The sequence below is a fragment of the Vanacampus margaritifer genome, chromosome 2 (assembly GCF_051991255.1).
Source record: "Vanacampus margaritifer isolate UIUO_Vmar chromosome 2, RoL_Vmar_1.0, whole genome shotgun sequence".
Taxonomy (NCBI): Eukaryota; Metazoa; Chordata; class Actinopteri; order Syngnathiformes; family Syngnathidae; genus Vanacampus; species Vanacampus margaritifer.
The window spans coordinates 17011185-17029546 of NC_135433.1; the positions used below are offsets into that span (position 1 = coordinate 17011185).

Here is an 18362-nt window from a genome sequence, read left to right on the forward strand (position 1 = left end):
TTTCACAACTCTTTCCAAAGAAAATGTTTGTTCCTTGACAACACTTTCACAACAATATCTTGGTGACATGGCATGTGCATAAGCACAAAACATGTCATTTTTATTTGAATATTTTTATTATTATTACTGTTAGTCACCTCTTAGAGTTTTTGAAAATTTGGGTCTCCAGTTAAGAGAATGTTATTATGATTTCTGGTAAATATTTACTCTCTCTTTACTATGAAACTCTGCCTAGCAACAACCCAGCAACAAGTGACTGTTACTGGGAAAATGAATCACTTCCATGTTTTTGTGTCCAATATGAGTATAATTTGTCGAGTTTTACAATGAATGTCTTCTCCAATAGCCAGTCATTAGACAAGATGGCAATTCTTTAGTTTCACATGCACACAGAAATGGTGGATGGTTAACGCTCATTAATGTGGACATTTTCAGTATCTTATCGAAAAGCTTGTATAAACCATCTTGCAGCTAAAGGGCAGGGTGGAGAAAAGGGCACGCAATGTGATGTGATGGAGTGAGAAGGTTTCAGCAACATGGCCGAGATTTCAACATTTTCTCACAGTAACGACTGCACCTCTAGCCTGGGCCTCCCCTTGTTGCACATGTTTGGCTTTAATTTAAAATAAATAAATAAATAAATGTTTTCATGCTGAGTTTGTTTGACGCTGACAGAGAGCTTTGTGGAACTTGTGATCCAGCGGGTATTGGATCTCATGATGTCCCCCCAAATTCATCCAAAGGTGACTCATCAAAAGCGCCCAAAACCCACACCCCTCACCCCCCCCCCCACCCCCGTCCCCCTTCCCGAACTTCCATTAATGGCAAACATATCCTGCGTTTCCTGGAAATTCCTGTCCTTTTTCTTTTTCTACTGGTGAATGCGCTACAAACAGGAAGTGAATGGACTAGGTGGGGGTGCGCAAAGTACACATTTTATGCTGGCGCCATCCTCAAAGCAACACAATAGGCTTTTACTTTCATTATAAACCCACTTATTTCAAAAGTACTCTCATATCTTGTTATCATAAGTGTTCTCCCATAGGAAATGCTGATAACAGAAACATCCAGTTCCAGTTTCTGTCACCATTATTAATTGTACAAGATATTTATTATGTGGCAAATATATAGGTGTAAAACTGAGCAACTACTGTAAATTTGGGCAATAAAACACATTCTACCAACCTTAAATGAGGCATATGAATTTTTTTTCCCACACACAAATATTCCAACTCATTGAAGCAGCAGTCGGTGACTGTGTTGTATGAGCACATCACCAAACACAAATAACACCAACATGTCCTTGCATACAAATGTATGTGCTTCTGCCAGACTTCTTCCCTTCTATTTCTATTATTCCTACTTTTTAATCTATTCTAATCTTATTTTTTATTTTTATGTGTATTTAAGTGTTCCTTATTTGATTTATGATGCCTGTCTACCTGTGTGGTTACTGGGGTGGTTTACACTGGATGGATGGTGGTACAAAGAAGCTCTTTAAAGTCATTTTTTTAAATGTGGGGAAAAATAAACACTAACATTAATTTCAGCGACGAATCAGGAGTGTGTAATTCAAAAGACGCATTGATTTTTTTTCTTATGGCAAAGTCATGTACAATTAATTGTAAAGTAAAATGTTCTAAACATAAAACACTCAAGACTCCAAGATCTACAAGTACAAGAACTAAAATTTCCTAAAACTTTCAGTGGAATAGTAGCTGTGCCAGAAAAATAAACAAACAAACAAAAAGAAAAAAGAAAACAAGCTCCCCCTGTCAATTTACCGTGGTCAGCAGAGCTCTATGATCTTTTATTGTAAATATTTCTGAATAATCAAAATAGCAACACTCTCCTTGGTACAACTTTTTTTTAAAGAACCAAATACATTACAATACAATATTTAACAGAAAATAATTAATAGTCTTGAGGTTGTAATCTCAAACAACCCTTACATAGCCAGGGAAACAGGGAAACCCTAATGTACAGCTATAGCTTCTTCCACCCATCGAGAAAAACTGATTGCGTTATTAGTGTCATTAAGAAGTTTGATTGGATATGTTTGCCTTCAGTGTGTCTACAAACAATACATTTGACATTTAACAACTGCGTGTTTGTGACATGGGTGGTCATTTTGATGTCCCAATCTGCACGCGAATGCAGCTGGCGTGTTGGCTTTGCAGCGTAAGACTCATTGGAGACAGGAATCTCTCGCTCTCTCACACACACATATCAAGTGAAAGCACCTCCTTTTCTCTCTCTCTTTCTGTTGCTCCTTCTCCTGTACTTGACATTTGTGCAAGGCAGTAAGTAGAGTGGTACACAAGTGGAGCTGAGCCGGCCGGGAAAGGAATCACTCAAGAAGGAACTTTTTTTTGCCATCGTAAAATGGGCAAAAGGACAACATTTGTGCGGCTCTTGGTGGGACTTCTGCTCAGTGCCACAGGTAGGCACACCTCTTTGCTTTTTAGTTTAGCATGCTCTTCTTAACAATTGCCCCAAATATTCAATAAAGAATTAGATACATAAATAATTGTATATATCATTATTTTCTCTCTGCAAGTGTATCTGCTAAGAACCATAATTTGGAACATAAGACCCAGCTACAGTTGAACCTTCAAATTGGTGGTGTCAATTGACTACAACGTGGCTTCAATTTCTTTCTTAAAAAAAAGTACTGTAGATAGATAGATAGATAGATAGATAGATAGATAGATAGATAGATAGATAGATAGATAGATAGATAGATAGATAGATAGATAGATAGATAGATAGACAGATAGATAGATAGATAGATAGATACTTATCCACAAGGGAAAACAAGTATGCCAAATTACAAATTGTGTTGCAAAATGTTTTGCTGACTGATATTTAAACAATCGGCGGGGATTACTGATGTGTTGATGAGGAGGGGCTAGGGCGTGTGGAGCTTCACAGGGGCTCCCAACATGCTTGGGAGCCCCAAGAAAGTCTTGCTCTCTGTTCTTGTCATGCTTTTCCTTACTTGTTAATTATTATGCTTTTACCTACATGCAAACAGTTAGTTTTGATAGTTGCGGTTTTGCAACTCAAATAGTAGAACAGCACATACACAGCGAAAAATGGTACCCAATTTTATTTCATCAAGTGGTTGCACAAAATTACGGAAGCGTATTGCTGCCACACCAAGAATAAAAAACAAGAGCCATATCACGTTTTAACATGATAATTTTCAAATTTTTACATGATAAGTTTCATATTTTTACATGAGAAGTTTCATGTTTTAACATATTTATCATGTTAAAACATGATATGGCTCTTGTTTTTTTCTTGGTGTGGCAGCAATACGCTTCCGTACAAAATAAAATCTGGCTCCAGATAATTTTGTTTAAGTAAACTATACTTTGTACATATAAAAAAATGTTATATACAGATAATAACAATACTCACAGGCATATATTCTTTATCCAGTACGAGAAATGACAAATATTACAGATGCATGCTGAGGAGTAGTAAAAGAAGAATTCTATTCTTTGTTTGTCTGCATGACTGTTCAGTATTACGCTGCCTCCCAGTGGCCAAGGTGGACATACCGGAAGCAAGAGCAGCACAATGAGTTGGATTGCAGCATTAAATCGTGATGCACAAACTGTTTAATATTTTACAGTGCATTTAATTAAACTACTTTTGTTTATATAAAATACAATATTATAGAGTGAACATTTCCTTATTAAAAACAAAAAAAACATCAAAATTAGTTTGTGGTGAAGTCTGTAATGGATTAATGGCATTTTGTCATTTCAGTGGGGAAAAACTATTTAAGATCCCTGTGTTTTGAGTTACAAGCATAGTCACGTTATGAATTCAACTCATATCTCACAGCACTACTGCATATTTCTACAATAACTGCGGACTGAAGCAATAATCATATCACTTCATGCAGGTACCTGCTGCCCCATCGAGTTGAGCCCCCCCAGGGTGGCGGTGCGATACGGAGACCCCGTATCGATCACCTGCAGCACATCCGACCCCCTGTACAAAGGGATGGGTTGGGAGGCTCCGCTAGGTGGCACGGGCCTGAAGCCTGTGCACCATTTGACTTGGAGTGTGGACGCACTCAAGTCGTGGAACATCTCGCCCGCATGCTTCCTCAGCCCGGCGCCACAAAGCGGGCGAGCGCAGTGCTCCAAGAAGCCAAGCGTGGTTGTTTACAGTGAGTACTGCTATACACTATGGCTGGCCTGGCATGGGCAATTAATCCATTTTTTATTTGGCTACGTTCATAAAGACATTAAAATCTAAGGAAAGCTATTCATATGCCAAACTGCTCAGTATGCAAGTTCCTGCATTGCGAAAGGACACTGATTGTGTTGCTTGCACAGCATGCGTGTGATGAATGTTATTCTGCCCTAACATGAAATCATTGTAACTGTAAACACACAATATTTCTGTTCTTTAAAAAAATAAAAATAATAATCCATTAGAAATACATATATTGATTGTTAAAATACATTCGCAAATGTATCGGAATTCCACCAAATTAATGGAATAAAATGTAAAATTCACCTTAAAAAAAAAAAACATGTATATTTACAGACGCTCCCCAACTTACGAACGAGTTACGTTCCGAGCGATCGTTCGTAAGGTGAATTTGTTCGTAAGTTGCTTCAGTGCTATATTTTGTATTATAATTTATGTTTAAAGAGAATACGTACAGTACTGTACTACGTATGTTAGAGAGAGAGAGCGAGAGACACACACAGTATGTACATGTACGTAATAAGATAAATAAAATGAAGTTTAACTTACTTTTGGAAGAAGTACTCGATGCTTAAGGATTTGATGGAGGAGGAGGATTTTATATCATGAGAGGTTCTTCGTCGTCGCTGGAATGGGCTTCAAAAGTTACTTCCTCCTCCGTAACTTCAATGTAGGAAGAAGTTGAGGGTCGCGGAGAAGAAGATGAGGGTTGATGAGTATCTTCCTTGGAGGATTTACTAGAAACTGGCCGAAAGAAGCGATCTAACGACGATTGCACAGTTTTCTTCTTTTTTTCATCATAAATGATGCGGTAGCACTGTATGGCATCATTCAATTGATTTGCAACCTTTGTGCAACGTTCAATATTTGGGTCTTGCTGCTCGAAGAGTGCGATGGCTTTATCTATGAGCGACAGGCGTTTCTTCTTCTTCCTCCTCCTCGACACGTTGCTGAGCCTCCAATGCTGGGTGAGCTCTCACAGCGCCAAGCGTCGGTATTAGCGGCGGAGAGAAGCACTACAGTACTCGGAAAAAGGTGCGCAATACAAAATCTAACTTACAGCATCTCTTTCCGAACATTTTTTGACATGCGCGCATGCGCGCAGACATGTTCGTATGTACCGTTGTTCGTAACTCGAATGTTCGTAAGTAGGGGAGCGTCTATACTGAGAAACTTACAGTAAAAAATCAATATTTTATTTATTTTAAAGGACATCTAATGATATATAGGTAAAGGAGAAAACTTGAGAGGATGAATAATACGCAAAGCAAAGAATTGGACTTCTGGATGCTGCCTCTGCTGAGGCATCACTAGCGCATATACATTTCATAAGTTCTAAAATTATAAACAAAAGTGATAGCGTGGATCAGTGGTAGCGTGGTCATCTGGTATCCCTGAGGTTGTGGGTTCAATCTTCCTTGGTAGACATGTTAAAGTTTCCTTAAGCAAAATGCAGAACTTCTAATTCTGTGTCATCAAAAGGTGAATGACTAGTCTAAACACACACAACAAATTACACACACTGCATATTACATTTACAACACATACTCTACAAACATGCTCAGTGCTAATGCTAGCAGTCAATATAAAATCCTATAAAAAATTAGCATTGAGTTCTGGGTGTGATATTCCTTCAAAGTAACCAATATTCACACACAAGTATTGTTGAAACACATAAAAAAGAGGTAATATAACAATACTGAGGGCCATAGCGATATTTATCCTAATATGTGAAAAAAACGAGTTACAATAATAATGTTGAACCACAACTTTCTTCTTCTAATCTTCTTATCTCATTGTAAGTATAGACTCCATGCATGTACTGTGCCACACTGCCCCTAAGAGGCCAAGGCACACACAGCAGAAACACCCGGTATTTCATATTATTACTTATTGCTTTGTTTGTTTTTTTGTTACTTAATATACTATTCTGCTTTGTCACTAACTCATTTTGTGGTTGTTCTTTTAAGCTATATTTCAAATTGAGTTTTGGTAGTTGAATAAATAGTACGTTTTGGAATCAGTGAGTAATCGTGTTTATCAACCGTGATTTCAACATCAATAAAAAATTATTGTGATTATTATCTTCCCCATTATCGCCCAGCCCACTGGAATCAAATTATATGACTGTCTGATCCCTTTTATTTTCTTCCTTCTCCAGCGTTTCCAAAAAAGATCTTCATCGAAGCCAACAATTCTGTTGTAAAAGAAGGAGAGTCGATTGAACTGAAATGCGTCATCAGCACGATAGCGCCGATTCAAAGAGTCACAGTGCGGTGGTATAAAGGCGAAACAGTCATCATGGAAAGACGCCCTGAGGGGTCCAATAAGGGACCCGTTGATCTTGTCTTGGGCTACGACTATCAATACTTTGAACCATCTTCAGAACAGCAGCAGCTTGTCAAGCTCAAATGCGAGGCAGTGTTGGACCTGACACCTGAGGGGCCGCAACTCAGTGTATTTTCACCCGAGTTCAACCTCACTGTTGAATGTAAGTATGTGTATAGTATTCATTGAGACACAGGATTTTTTGAACAGCTTTTCCTAATATGTGTTTACAAAAAGGTTGTCTCTAAAGTCTCTGCCCTCTGCAGTATGTATACCAGTGGGGTGAATCTGATTTACATAACAACTGCACCCAGAGCCACTTTCAAGCAACTAAACTGTCTGGCACACTGTTACTTTTGTGCAGAAACTGCCAAGGTGCAATGCCCTGCTATCATATCGAAACTAGTAAAGGGCAGATTAGCGTTAGCTTCTGGTAATTGGCACCTGGATATTGGAAGCAGGTATCATAGACAGATGGGTGATGCAAAATCGACATCTATGCCATCTAATGTGGGCTTAGCATGGCATCAAATTTTGGTCTTCTTTTTAAGATATCACCATGAAAAAGAGGGTTCCAAGAGCCATTTGGCACTCATTTTGGTCTTCCTTTTTCAGATGACACGGAAGACATAGAGCTAACGTGTCCAAATAACTACACTGCGGTGGAGTACGCTCCTCACAACCTCTCCTGTTCCGTGAGGGGTGGGTCTTCCGAACCTCTGATCACCTGGTACAAAGACGGAGAGGAGGTGGACTTGCCGGAGACGCTGACGAGATACGACACGGGGCAGTATGTTGTTGTTGCCACCTTGTTTACAAGCATGGTCAATGCCACAGTGGACCTCAATGTTGTATGTGAGTCTGTCTGTTGTATTTTCTTCTGTTGCCATTGACCACTATGTCTGCTGTTCAGAATGTTGAAATGCTGTTAGAGAAAACTGAAGTCCTCTCCACGAATTGTTGTGGTCAGATCCACCCTCCCCGATAGAGGAGCTGGAAGACGTTGAAGTAGAGCTGGGCTCAGAAGTATGGCTCAAGTGCTCCACCAGAGGCAACCCGCGACCCGAGTACTCCTGGAGTGCGCCCCCTTTCCTCAACCTAGATCAGTTCAATGAAGACGGAGTTTCCCGTCTGCTGATCCCAAATGTGGCTTCACACAACACAGGCGTCTACACGTGCCACGCCAGTAACGAAAGAGGGACCGTCTTTAAACATGTCACAGTGAGTGTAAAAGGTGAGGTTCATACACACTCCTGAAGCAAGTCAAGTTTATTTATATAGCTCTGAATCATAAAAGACTCTCAAAGTGCTTCTCAGGCACACAGTTCACAAACGGCATCCGTAGTCTAGAACCCTCATGCAGGGAAGGGAAAACTCGAAGATAAGCTATTTAGAAAAAACAATCAATCTTCCAGGATGACCAGGCTAATAGATGACGAGTGGGCGACATTTATCACATGATATGTCACAAAGTTAAAACAGCTTGAGAGTCTATGAAATTAAATAAAGTGCTACATGTCAACTCCTCTGGCAGAATTGTCCTCCTCAGGACCTGTCCCGGTCGGTCGATGCAGAGTCCTTACGAACAGCCTCACTTGGAGCACCTAAAGACCGAACAGGAGAGGGGAAGGAGCAGAGCAACAGACCAAAAATTCAAATGTCAGGGGTTAAGGCCGAGCAAAAGACTATTTGCATTCTAATTGTGGTTTAACCAAAGGTCAGAAGTCATGCCAAAACATGTCTTTACAATAATATGTTGTACAGACGCTCCCCTACTTACGAACATTCGAGTTACGAACAACGGTACATACGAACATGTCTGCGCGCATGCGCGCATGTCAAAAAATGTTCGGAAAGAGATGCTGTAAGTTAGATTTTTTATTGCGCACCTTTTTCCGAGTACTGTAGTGCTTCTTTCCGCCGCTAATACCGACGCTTGGCGCTGTGAGAGCTCACCCAGCATTGGAGGCTCAGCAACGTGTCGAGGAGGAGGAAGAAGAAGAAACGCCTGTCGCTCATAGATAAAGCCATCGCACTCTTCGAGCAGCAAGACCCAAATATTGAACGTTGCACAAAGGTTGCAAATCAATTGAATGATGCCATACAGTGCTACCGCATCATTTATGATGAAAAAAGAAGAAAACTGTGCAATCGTCGTTAGATCGCTTCTTTCGGCCAGTTTCTAGTAAATCCTCCAAGGAAGATACTCATCAACCCTCATCTTCTTCTCCTCGACCCTCAACTTCTTCCTACATTGAAGTTACGGAGGAGGAAGTAACTTTTGAAGCCCATTCCAGCGACGACGAAGAACCTCTCATGATATAAAATCCTCCTCTTCCTCCTCCCCCCCCTTTCCATCAAATCCTTAAGCATCGAGTACATCTTCCAAAAGTAAGTTAAACTTCATTTTATTTATCTTATTACGTACATGTACATACTGTGTGTGTCTCTCGCTCTCTCTCTCTAACATACGTAGTACAGTACTGTACGTATTCTCTTTAAACATAAATTATAATACAAAATATAGCACTGAAGCAACTTACGAACAAATTCACCTTACGAACGATCGCTCGGAACGTAACTCGTTCGTAAGTTGGGGAGCGTCTGTATGTACCCCCACCAACCTTGTTTTTATTTCCCTCAGGGAGCGGCCATTTTGCCACTTGCTGACAAGTGAAAATTACATTAGTTGCTCAGGGTTCAGGTAGGCCCAATGACCAACAGCTTACCTGTTTTCTGAAGCTGAGTCATGATTGGTTGTTACCTGAGCCCTAAGTAACTGTGATATCATTTTTAGTCGACAGCAAGTGGCAAAATGGCCGCCCTCTGAGAAGGATAAAAATGGTTGGATTTAGCTGCTTAACTCATATCCCACAAACGCAATATTAATCAGAATACCGTGTTTAGACTAGTGGGGCTGCATAGGAAAACTTGGGGGGCTGCCTTCCACTTTAAATTGACATTTTAACAATTCTACAGAGGTAGTCTATAATTTAGGTCAGCAACAAATTTCACACAGCAGACAGATGCATACATTATCCATCCATCCAACCATTTGCATTTACTGTATTGCCTGTCCTCACTAGAGAGGACGATAACTGGAGCCAGCTTTGGGTTAGTGGTCCAGTGCACCCTGGACTAGTTGATGATTGGCCAACTTCTATCGCACCTTGTGTTCGGCTATTCACCGACAAATAAAGATAAATGTGGAAATCTTTGAATTCTAAGTGAAGAAACTACAGCAGCACATCGAAGGGGAATTTCCTTCGCCCTGAAATTTGTTCTATATATATGTGTGTGTGACATTGAAGGGTTGTTTGTATTTGTGTGTGCGTATGTGTGACAGGGTGCGAGCCAGGCTGGTTTCGGTGTGCTAGTGGAACCTGCATCTTGTCTCGTCAGAAGTGTGACGGAGAGAACGACTGCGATGATGGGAGCGACGAAGTCTTATGTGGTAACAAAAATACTAATTGTGTTAGTAGTATCCACATAATGACCATTAATAAATGTAAATTCAGTCGTTGGACAGTTCACGTTCCATGTTCGTAACTGTGGCGTGATTGCGCATGCACAGCACAGCACTGGCAGTCACTCTGAATAAGGAGGTGGGGTGGGTCAGCAGGCAGGACCACTGTCATGTTTCCTCTCCGGCGGGAGGAGCACGGAATAGCCGAGCATGTAGCTTTTAGCTTTTAGCTCGGTCGCTCAGCTGCCTCCGGGAGAAGCTGAAACACGCACACGGGAGAGGGACGCCGCCCGGCCGGAGCCACCCCTGGCTAGCTAACGGAAGCCGGGAGAGAGCCGTTACGAGAGGGGGCGAGAAAAACAAAAAGTCAAATGGATGATTTCAAGTGGTGTCTACTTATTTCAGTCTTCCTGACTTTTGAGCTATCGCTGTCGAACGGAGCACAGCCGAGTGAGTAAAACGGTTGCTAATGTGAATGATAAAAATATGACAGTTTTCTAAAAATAATCTTGCGGTTGTTTGCTGTTTTGGTTAGCAGAGGAAGACCACACACATTTGAAATGCTTCTTTAATCGGAAGAACAAATACGCACTGTGTTTGCAATGAAGGGTTTTAACTGTGTTATCGTTTTTATATTAAAACAACACCACATAATAACCCTTGGAAGGTTTGAGTTTGTGTGAATTGAGGAATGTGGACCGAGGTGGTGGATGTTGGGTTCAAGTCCAGCACGAAGACCACAGGAGCAGACTTGGGAGGGTCTTTCCTTCCTGACTGCCTTCCTTTCCTGTTGAACCTTGACAAACAGCTTTTGTTTTACAAACTCCCAAATGTCAGCGCTACATTGCACTGCAGCACTGCATGTGTGTATGGAAAGGCCCCTTGTTGCCATACATCCCATTCTCGAGTCAAATTGTAGCACCTGTACACAATCCATCTTTTTTTTTCTCGATGTTGTTGTGATATTTCTATTTATCTCCCATTGATTCTACAGGTGAGCACCATGAATGCCCCATTAGGATACACCCAGAGACCTTGGTGCTAAAATACAAAGGCGAAAGCCAGAATGCCACGTGCCTGTTCACCAGCTCCAATGCCCATCGAGCCATGGCCTGGCTGGATGGGCATGCTTTGCGCTTCAACGAAACAACTTGGACTCCTGACACCTACAAAGACTGGGACTCTGCTCCTCTCTGCACTGCCTTCCTCCAGGGGCAAGTCATTTGCCAGAAGCCTCTGAACTTCACCCTCTACAGTGTGTATCATTTTATTCTCTAAATCTAAAAAATAAATGAAATTAATGGTAGAAATTTACTTATTTGGCGTGAGTGAGTAAAATTGGACAATTTTGAGAAGCTTATCTAATATACTCTCACTGCAGAGTGGTTGGGAGTCACTACGTTAATGTGTGCTTCTGTCTTTTTCCCTTTTTTCAATGGCCACAACCAGAAATGCCAGACAGTGTCACCGTCCGTCCAATCAACAAGGCCATCTTTTTGGAGGGCAAGCTGTGCCAGCTACATTGTGACATCACTAACGTGGCTCCGGCACAAAGCCTCGTTGTGCGCTGGTTTCACGGCAATCGAACCATTGAGCCGTCAGTCAAAGGTAAGGAAAAATAAAGCCAAAGAATCTTCCAATTCCAAAGTATGCTAAACCTATAACCATATTTAGAGAGAGAAAAAAAGTCTAAATCTCAATTTGGTGTTATCGTTGACAAAGCAAATAGTTGTAGATATCACACATACACACACACACACATGTATATATACTTTATGCGTACCATCTTGTAATGTTAAATTATATATAAAAAGTAACAGATTTTCCCAAAAAATTTATACAAATGTGATCTTGTAATATTATTTTGTTGTTAAATTGGTATTTGTCTTTTTTGTTGTTGAACTTTTTATTTTCCATTTTCACAATTAACACAACATTATGCTTAACCGATAACAAACAACAAAACAAACCCCTTAATCAAAAGAATAAAACTGAGTTCGAGGAAAAAAATAAAATAAAATGCGTACACTGTAACAAGAATTCAAACATCAGAGTTAAATATTCCAAGATACATCATTCTGCTTTTCTAAAGAGAGTTCAGATAAGACACCACATCTTTCCATCCACGAGTAAAAAGAGCCATTGTCATTTGCAGCCTCGCAGTCATTTGTTCCATGGTGTAAACCTGCTTAAGTCTCTGTCTCCACTCTGCTATATTTGGTGCAGAAATAGTTCTCAAATTCACCGTTATAATTTTCTTAGCAATCAATAACAGAATCCGTAAAATATTCCTTTGTCTTGAATCATATTGACCCTTTGTCACATCGCCAAGTACGTACACCACCGGATCTAACGAAACATTTACTTTTTACAATTTTTTCCATTTCTACCTTAACATTTTTCCAAAATCTTTCAATTATAGGACAGTCCCAAAAGATATGTAGATAGTCACCAATTCCCCCACAATTCCTCCAGCACCTACCAGGTAAGGGTGCCTTTACAAATTTAGAAATCTTAAGAGGAGTATTAAAATACCTAATTTTTTATTTCCAATCAAATTCATTCCATAATTGACTTCTCAATCCTTTGTGACTGTCCCTACACAACTCTTCCCATATATTGTCTTGATTTATAGTATTCAGTTCCATTTCCCACTTTTCCTTGATATCTAGTGTATTTAATGAAGTGTCATAACATATCCTTTTATATAAATGAGAAAGATGTTTCTTATTTGGACTGCCTGACTGTGCCACAGAAATGAAATATTCCTCTACTTTGTTTGGGCTTCTACTTAGTATCTCTCGCTCTTTATGGCTCATAAGATAGTGTCTTATTTGAAGGTGTATAAATCGTTAGGTTCAAGCCCAAATTGTTGTTTAAGTTGTTCGAATGATCTGACCATTGTCCCATCAAACATTTGATTGATTATAGTAAGGCCGGTATTTGTCATTTAAAAAAAATTGTGTGTTATCTTTCATATTTTGACTTAACCTCATACACTTTTCATATAAGATGTGGTTAGTTTGAAATCTTGCAAGATAGACTTGCGATGTCAACACTGCTTTTTTGTGGAAATTCAAATAGCAAGATTCATTTTCCCCCCCAAAAAATGTCCTTCAGAGCCTCTACGATTGGCCGACTGCCTGCAAGATTCGAACATGTCGTGTGAACCGGGCACGACCAGGATGCCGGTGAACGTATCTGCCAGTGCAAGTTTCCTCCTCAATCGAACGCATCATCAAGCCGCTTTAAGTTGCGAGGCCCTCTTGGAGTTGGGACCGGCCGGACCGCGGCTATTACCCTCCGTGATGTCACATGCTATCAGCCTCAGCGTCAACTGTGAGTCATCTTTCATGCCCCCATGACAGTTTGCTCCTGCTATATTGCAGATTTTTTTAGCGACCATTTTTTATGTTTTTTTTAAAAGCGATTTACATGAATACAATATAGCGGTGGTTCTCTAACTTATTACACCAAGCGTCACCTAACAAATCAGAGTAATGACCAATATTACGATATAGCAACGTAGTAGATGCAGGAGTTTTATTCCTAAAAAGTCTATTTATCATAAGCCACTCTTAACACAGGGATGTGATTTTTCCGCTAATTCGCGGAATTCCGCTTTTTTTATCTCCAAAAATAAAAATTTAAAATTTCCGATTTCGTCTCTACAGCATTCCATTTTAGTGTTTCCGTAACTGAAATGAAACGGATCTTGCGATTGGCTGAAGTGAAACGGATCTTGCGATTGGCTGAAGTCTCCGTGTTGACCAATAAACGCGCTTGTTATAAAGGCATAGGAGTACAGACGCTCCCCAACTTATGAACGAGTTACGTTCCGAGCGATCGTTTGTAAGGTGAATTTGTTCGTAAGTTGCTTCAGTGCTATATTTTGTATTATAATTTATGTTTAAAGAGAATACGTACAGTACTGTACTACGTATGTTAGAGAGAGAGAGCGAGAGACACACACAGTATGTACATGTACGTAATAAGATAAATAAAATGAAGTTTAACTTACTTTTGGAAGATGTACTCGATGCTTAAGGATTTGATGGAGGAGGAAGAGGAGGATTTTATATCATGAGAGGTTTTTCGTCGTCACTGGAATGGGCTTCAAAAGTTACTTCCTCCTCCGTAACTTCAATGTAGGAAGAAGTTGAGAGTCGCGGAGAAGAAGATGAGGGTTGATGAGTATCTTCCTTGGAGGATTTACTAGAAACTGGCCGAAAGAAGCGATCTAACTACGATTGCACTGTTTTCTTCTTTTTTCATCATAAATGATGCGGTAGCACTGTATGGCATCATTCAATTGATTTGCAACCTTTGTGCAACGTTCAATATTTGGGTCTTGCTGCTCGAAGAGTGCGATGGCTTTATCTATGAGCGACAGGCGTTTCTTCTTCTTCCTCCTCCTCGACACGTTGCTGAGCCTCCAATGCTGGGTGAGCTCTCACAGCGCCAAGCGTCGGTATTAGCGGCGGAAAGAAGCACTACAGTACTCGGAAAAAGGTGCGCAATAAAAAATCTAACTTATAGCATCTCTTTCCGAACATTTCTTGACATGCGCGCATGCGCGCAGACATGTTCGTATGTACCGTTGTTCGTAACACGAATGTTCGTAAGTAGGGGAGCGTCTGTATGCCATTGTTCATTTCTCACACGTTTTTGCCGGGTGTTTAAAGAAAGATGTCCGTGATTGAACGCAAAGATGCTCCGCGACTTAAGGAAATTGACAAGATCGTAAAAAACAAGTTTCGATGGGACTGGTTAGAGAAGGATATATCTACAAATGTTGGAAAGAAGATTGTTACGAATTTGTTCAGTGACTTTATTCGGAAGATCCATCGTGCCGGGAAAGCGCTTTGCATTTGGTGCCATGATACCATTGACTATGGTGGGAGAGGTTTCAAAGCTCTTGAAAGTCACGCAAAGAGCAAAAAACACGTGAAAGAACTCCAGTCAAGAACAACAAATTATTCCATCGCTGGAGGATTCGGTGCCCAAACGAAAACTCCAAAACTTTACGGCCTCCATCCCTTATTGACATCACAATCGGAAGCAGTAATAGAGAGACGTGATCCACCCCAACAACCTGTACCAGTTGCTGATAGAGTCGTGAATTTTGAGGTAGGTGGTAAACTTTTCAAATTAATTTGACAGTTTTCCCCTTTTTTTCGAAAATATTATAACATAATAATGATCATGTTTGCACTTTTCAGGTTTCAATACGTTGATATGCGGCCCCCAGACCCCCGGCTAAATTTTCAGATAATTTCACTTTGGTCAAATCACATCCCTGTTAGCATCGTTTGAATGTTAACAGAAAAATACCTAAATAACAATTCAATTAAAATGTATTACCGGTAAGTTAAATTAACAAAATATACAGTATTTAAGTAAATGTAAAATTAACAGAACAGTTGTCAAAGATTAAATGCAAATGTATTGTACCAAAGTTAAATACAAATTAGCTATACTTTAAAAAGTTGTACTTTACTGTATTTGAAAAGTCCAAAATGAACAGTACTGGATTTTAAAAAGTTTAAACATGCTGTATGCATTGCTGGACGTTTCTGTTTGATTGCATTGTGTGTTTTAAATGTTGTAAATTTGATTTGTATATCATTGAATGATTCTGGATACCAATAGAAAGAGTACACATACCTCTCGTGGTACTTGTACCACACTTTGAGAATCACTCTTTTATATTATTGAAAACATCAATCCATTATGCATGCATTATCTGAACCGTTTATCCTCACGAGGGTTGCAGGCGTGCTGGAGTCTATCCCAGCTGACTTCGGTCAGTAAGGGCGGTTAAAAACGTGAAGATTAAAATGCAGTACTGTCATTGCGTACGAAAATTTAAGGCGCGTCACATGAATTGTCATTTTCTTGGGTTAGGGTTACACATCGCCCCAAACATTTAGCTCAGTTTCAAGGCCTATAGTAAGCTCCAAGTGTAATGCATCTTCGAATTTTGGTAGTACTGTATTGCTGCATTCAAGAAAGATGGCAAGTCGAACTCATCCCACTTGAACTGTCGCAGTTCCGACCTTAAAGCGTTCGAAGCAAATGTAAACGGCAAAGATGGCTGATTCCAATAAATTGTTTGTTGTTCTAGTTAACGCAGTCATTCCAAATCACGTTGTGCTACGTGAACATATGTTAAATAACAAAGTAACAATCAGGATAAATACATATCTGTTTAAATTTTGAACGTTGTTTTGCCATTTACGATTGGTCTCTCCTAGGGGGTCACCACTATCAAGCAACCTCATGGGTGTTCTCTTACACACTTTCTAGTTTGAAGTCGGAAAAGTCAGACTTTCCACTTTCCTCAAATGCGGCATACGCTTGAAGCGCTAGAGAAGTGGTGTCCAAACTCGGTCCTCGAGGGCCAGAGTCCTGCAGGTTTTGGATGTTTCCCTCCGCCAACGCACTTGTTTCCAATGAACAGGATTGCTAATTTTGTGAGTCTGGAACATATTTCCAATGATTCACAAGGGTTTACTGTATTCAAAATAACGATTAGGTGTATGTTTTCAAACTATGCCTACTCTTGCCTCGAACAGACAAGCCGGTCATCAACACCACAAAGCTCCCGAGAGTCGTCCCGCTGTTCCGAGGTTACCCCGAGGAGCTTGTGTGTGAAGCAGACGGTCAGCCACCACCCGCCATCTACTGGTCAAACGTCGCCGAAAAGACCTCTTGGGAGTCCAGAGACAACATCTCTGTTGTGGAGGCAGGCCGCTACATCTGCATGGCCGTCAACAACGTGGCTTCGGTCACCCACGAGGTTGAAGTGGTCCCAAAAGGTAGTGCCACTATTAAAACAAAAAAAAAAACCTTAATGTCATCTTCCTCAACTCTTTTTCAAAGGTCTTACAGCTTCATGTATACGGTACAAACATGAATGAGTTATCTTTTCCCTTTGACGCAAATGGCGTCCAGCAAAGATATATTGTGTCTGTTTTATGATATCAGAGAGATACAAGGAGTGCAAACAGTTTTCATGTGCGTGCAGTAAGAAATGTGGGGATAGCCAAAATGTTAAAATTGGCAAAACCACACATAACAATTTGTCCCTCTGCTTAAGAATTGTAGTATTATTTAAAACAAGTTAAGTCATTAATAAAAAATTTATATATATATATAAAAGAACAAACTGACAGTCTTTGCTGGGTTCTGTTGTTGCCACTGCAGAGGACTACCTGCCCCTCATCGCCGGCTTTGTGGCAGCCACTGTGGTGGTCATCTCAGCTATTTTCCTCTTCATATACTCCATCTACTACAAGAACACCAAAATGCGCCGCTACAGCCTGAAGAACCCGAAACTCAGCAGCCACAGCGCCAACGTGGCACACAACGGCTGGGACTCGCAGTTCCCTATGACCAAGCTGTCGTGATGGGACAGCGTCACCCCCCCATCCCACAAGGACGAAATGTCTGGTGGCTGACTCACACTGGATTCACAGTCATGCCTTCTTCCAGATTTGACTCTTTATCAGATCCTTTTAAAGGCTCTGCCTTGCGCTGTACGCGTCAGTATTTACTATCTGGTTCACTGGAAGGAGAGGTAGAAAAAAAGAAAAGGAGACCGCATAAGCTGGCTCTTGAATGTTTAATGAGCACAAAAGGGAGTTTAATATAATTATGAAATGGATGGATGGATGTTTGCTTTCTTACCCTAACTGGTGTGGTGTGGTTTGTATGACATTGTTTCACTAACTGACACAAGCGTGCGGTGGCTTTTAGGCCTTTGCGGTTTGAACTGAGAAAGTGCACTACTTTTCTTGACTAATCAACTGTGCTTGATTTGCGAAACAACGTGACGTGTGTCAATCACTGAGGCTTTTGTCCTTTCACGGTCCTCTCCGTTACCCACTGTGCACTTGTGCTTCTGTAGCCTCTCTCTCTTTCTCTGTGCCTGGTGCAGTTTAGGGAATTCTGTGTCTGCTTTGAGACGCTTTTCTATGAATGAATGTTTTTTTTCATGCTTTATTGAATATTGTATGTGTTTTAAAACTTTGTATTTGAAGAGTGGACAAAACACTGCAATGTGAAAGTGGTGTCCACATTTGTGAATCTTGCTGTACATATTTATAACTGAGAGGATTTTTATTATTAAATTTGTGGCTTTTTAAACAAAATTGCTTTTGAAATCACTACTCACTACTAGTGTTTTGCACTAGTTTGTCAAGCCCAAAATTTAATTTTGTATGTAGGTGAGAGCAGGGTAATTTGTGTCAAGGGGCAAGCAGTTCCACCCCAATTATTTAGAAAACCATAGAAGAAGTTGGTCATGTGACCACATTTTTGAAGGGAC

At 40.4% G+C, this 18362-nt stretch overlaps 1 protein-coding gene across 1 annotated transcript; it reads left to right on the forward strand.

Moving 5' to 3' along the window:
- Positions 1-2036: 2036 nt before the first annotated feature.
- On the forward strand, positions 2037-18204 carry icam3 (intercellular adhesion molecule 3). Its single transcript, XM_077556995.1, has 11 exons — positions 2037-2443; positions 3920-4189; positions 6398-6727; positions 7180-7419; positions 7535-7798; positions 9911-10018; positions 11025-11285; positions 11480-11638; positions 13151-13369; positions 16609-16851; positions 17240-18204. The coding sequence occupies exons 1-11, from the start codon at positions 2386-2388 to the stop codon at positions 17440-17442; spliced, it is 2355 nt and encodes a 784-aa protein (XP_077413121.1). The 5' UTR covers positions 2037-2385; the 3' UTR covers positions 17443-18204.
- Positions 18205-18362: the final 158 nt, after the last annotated feature.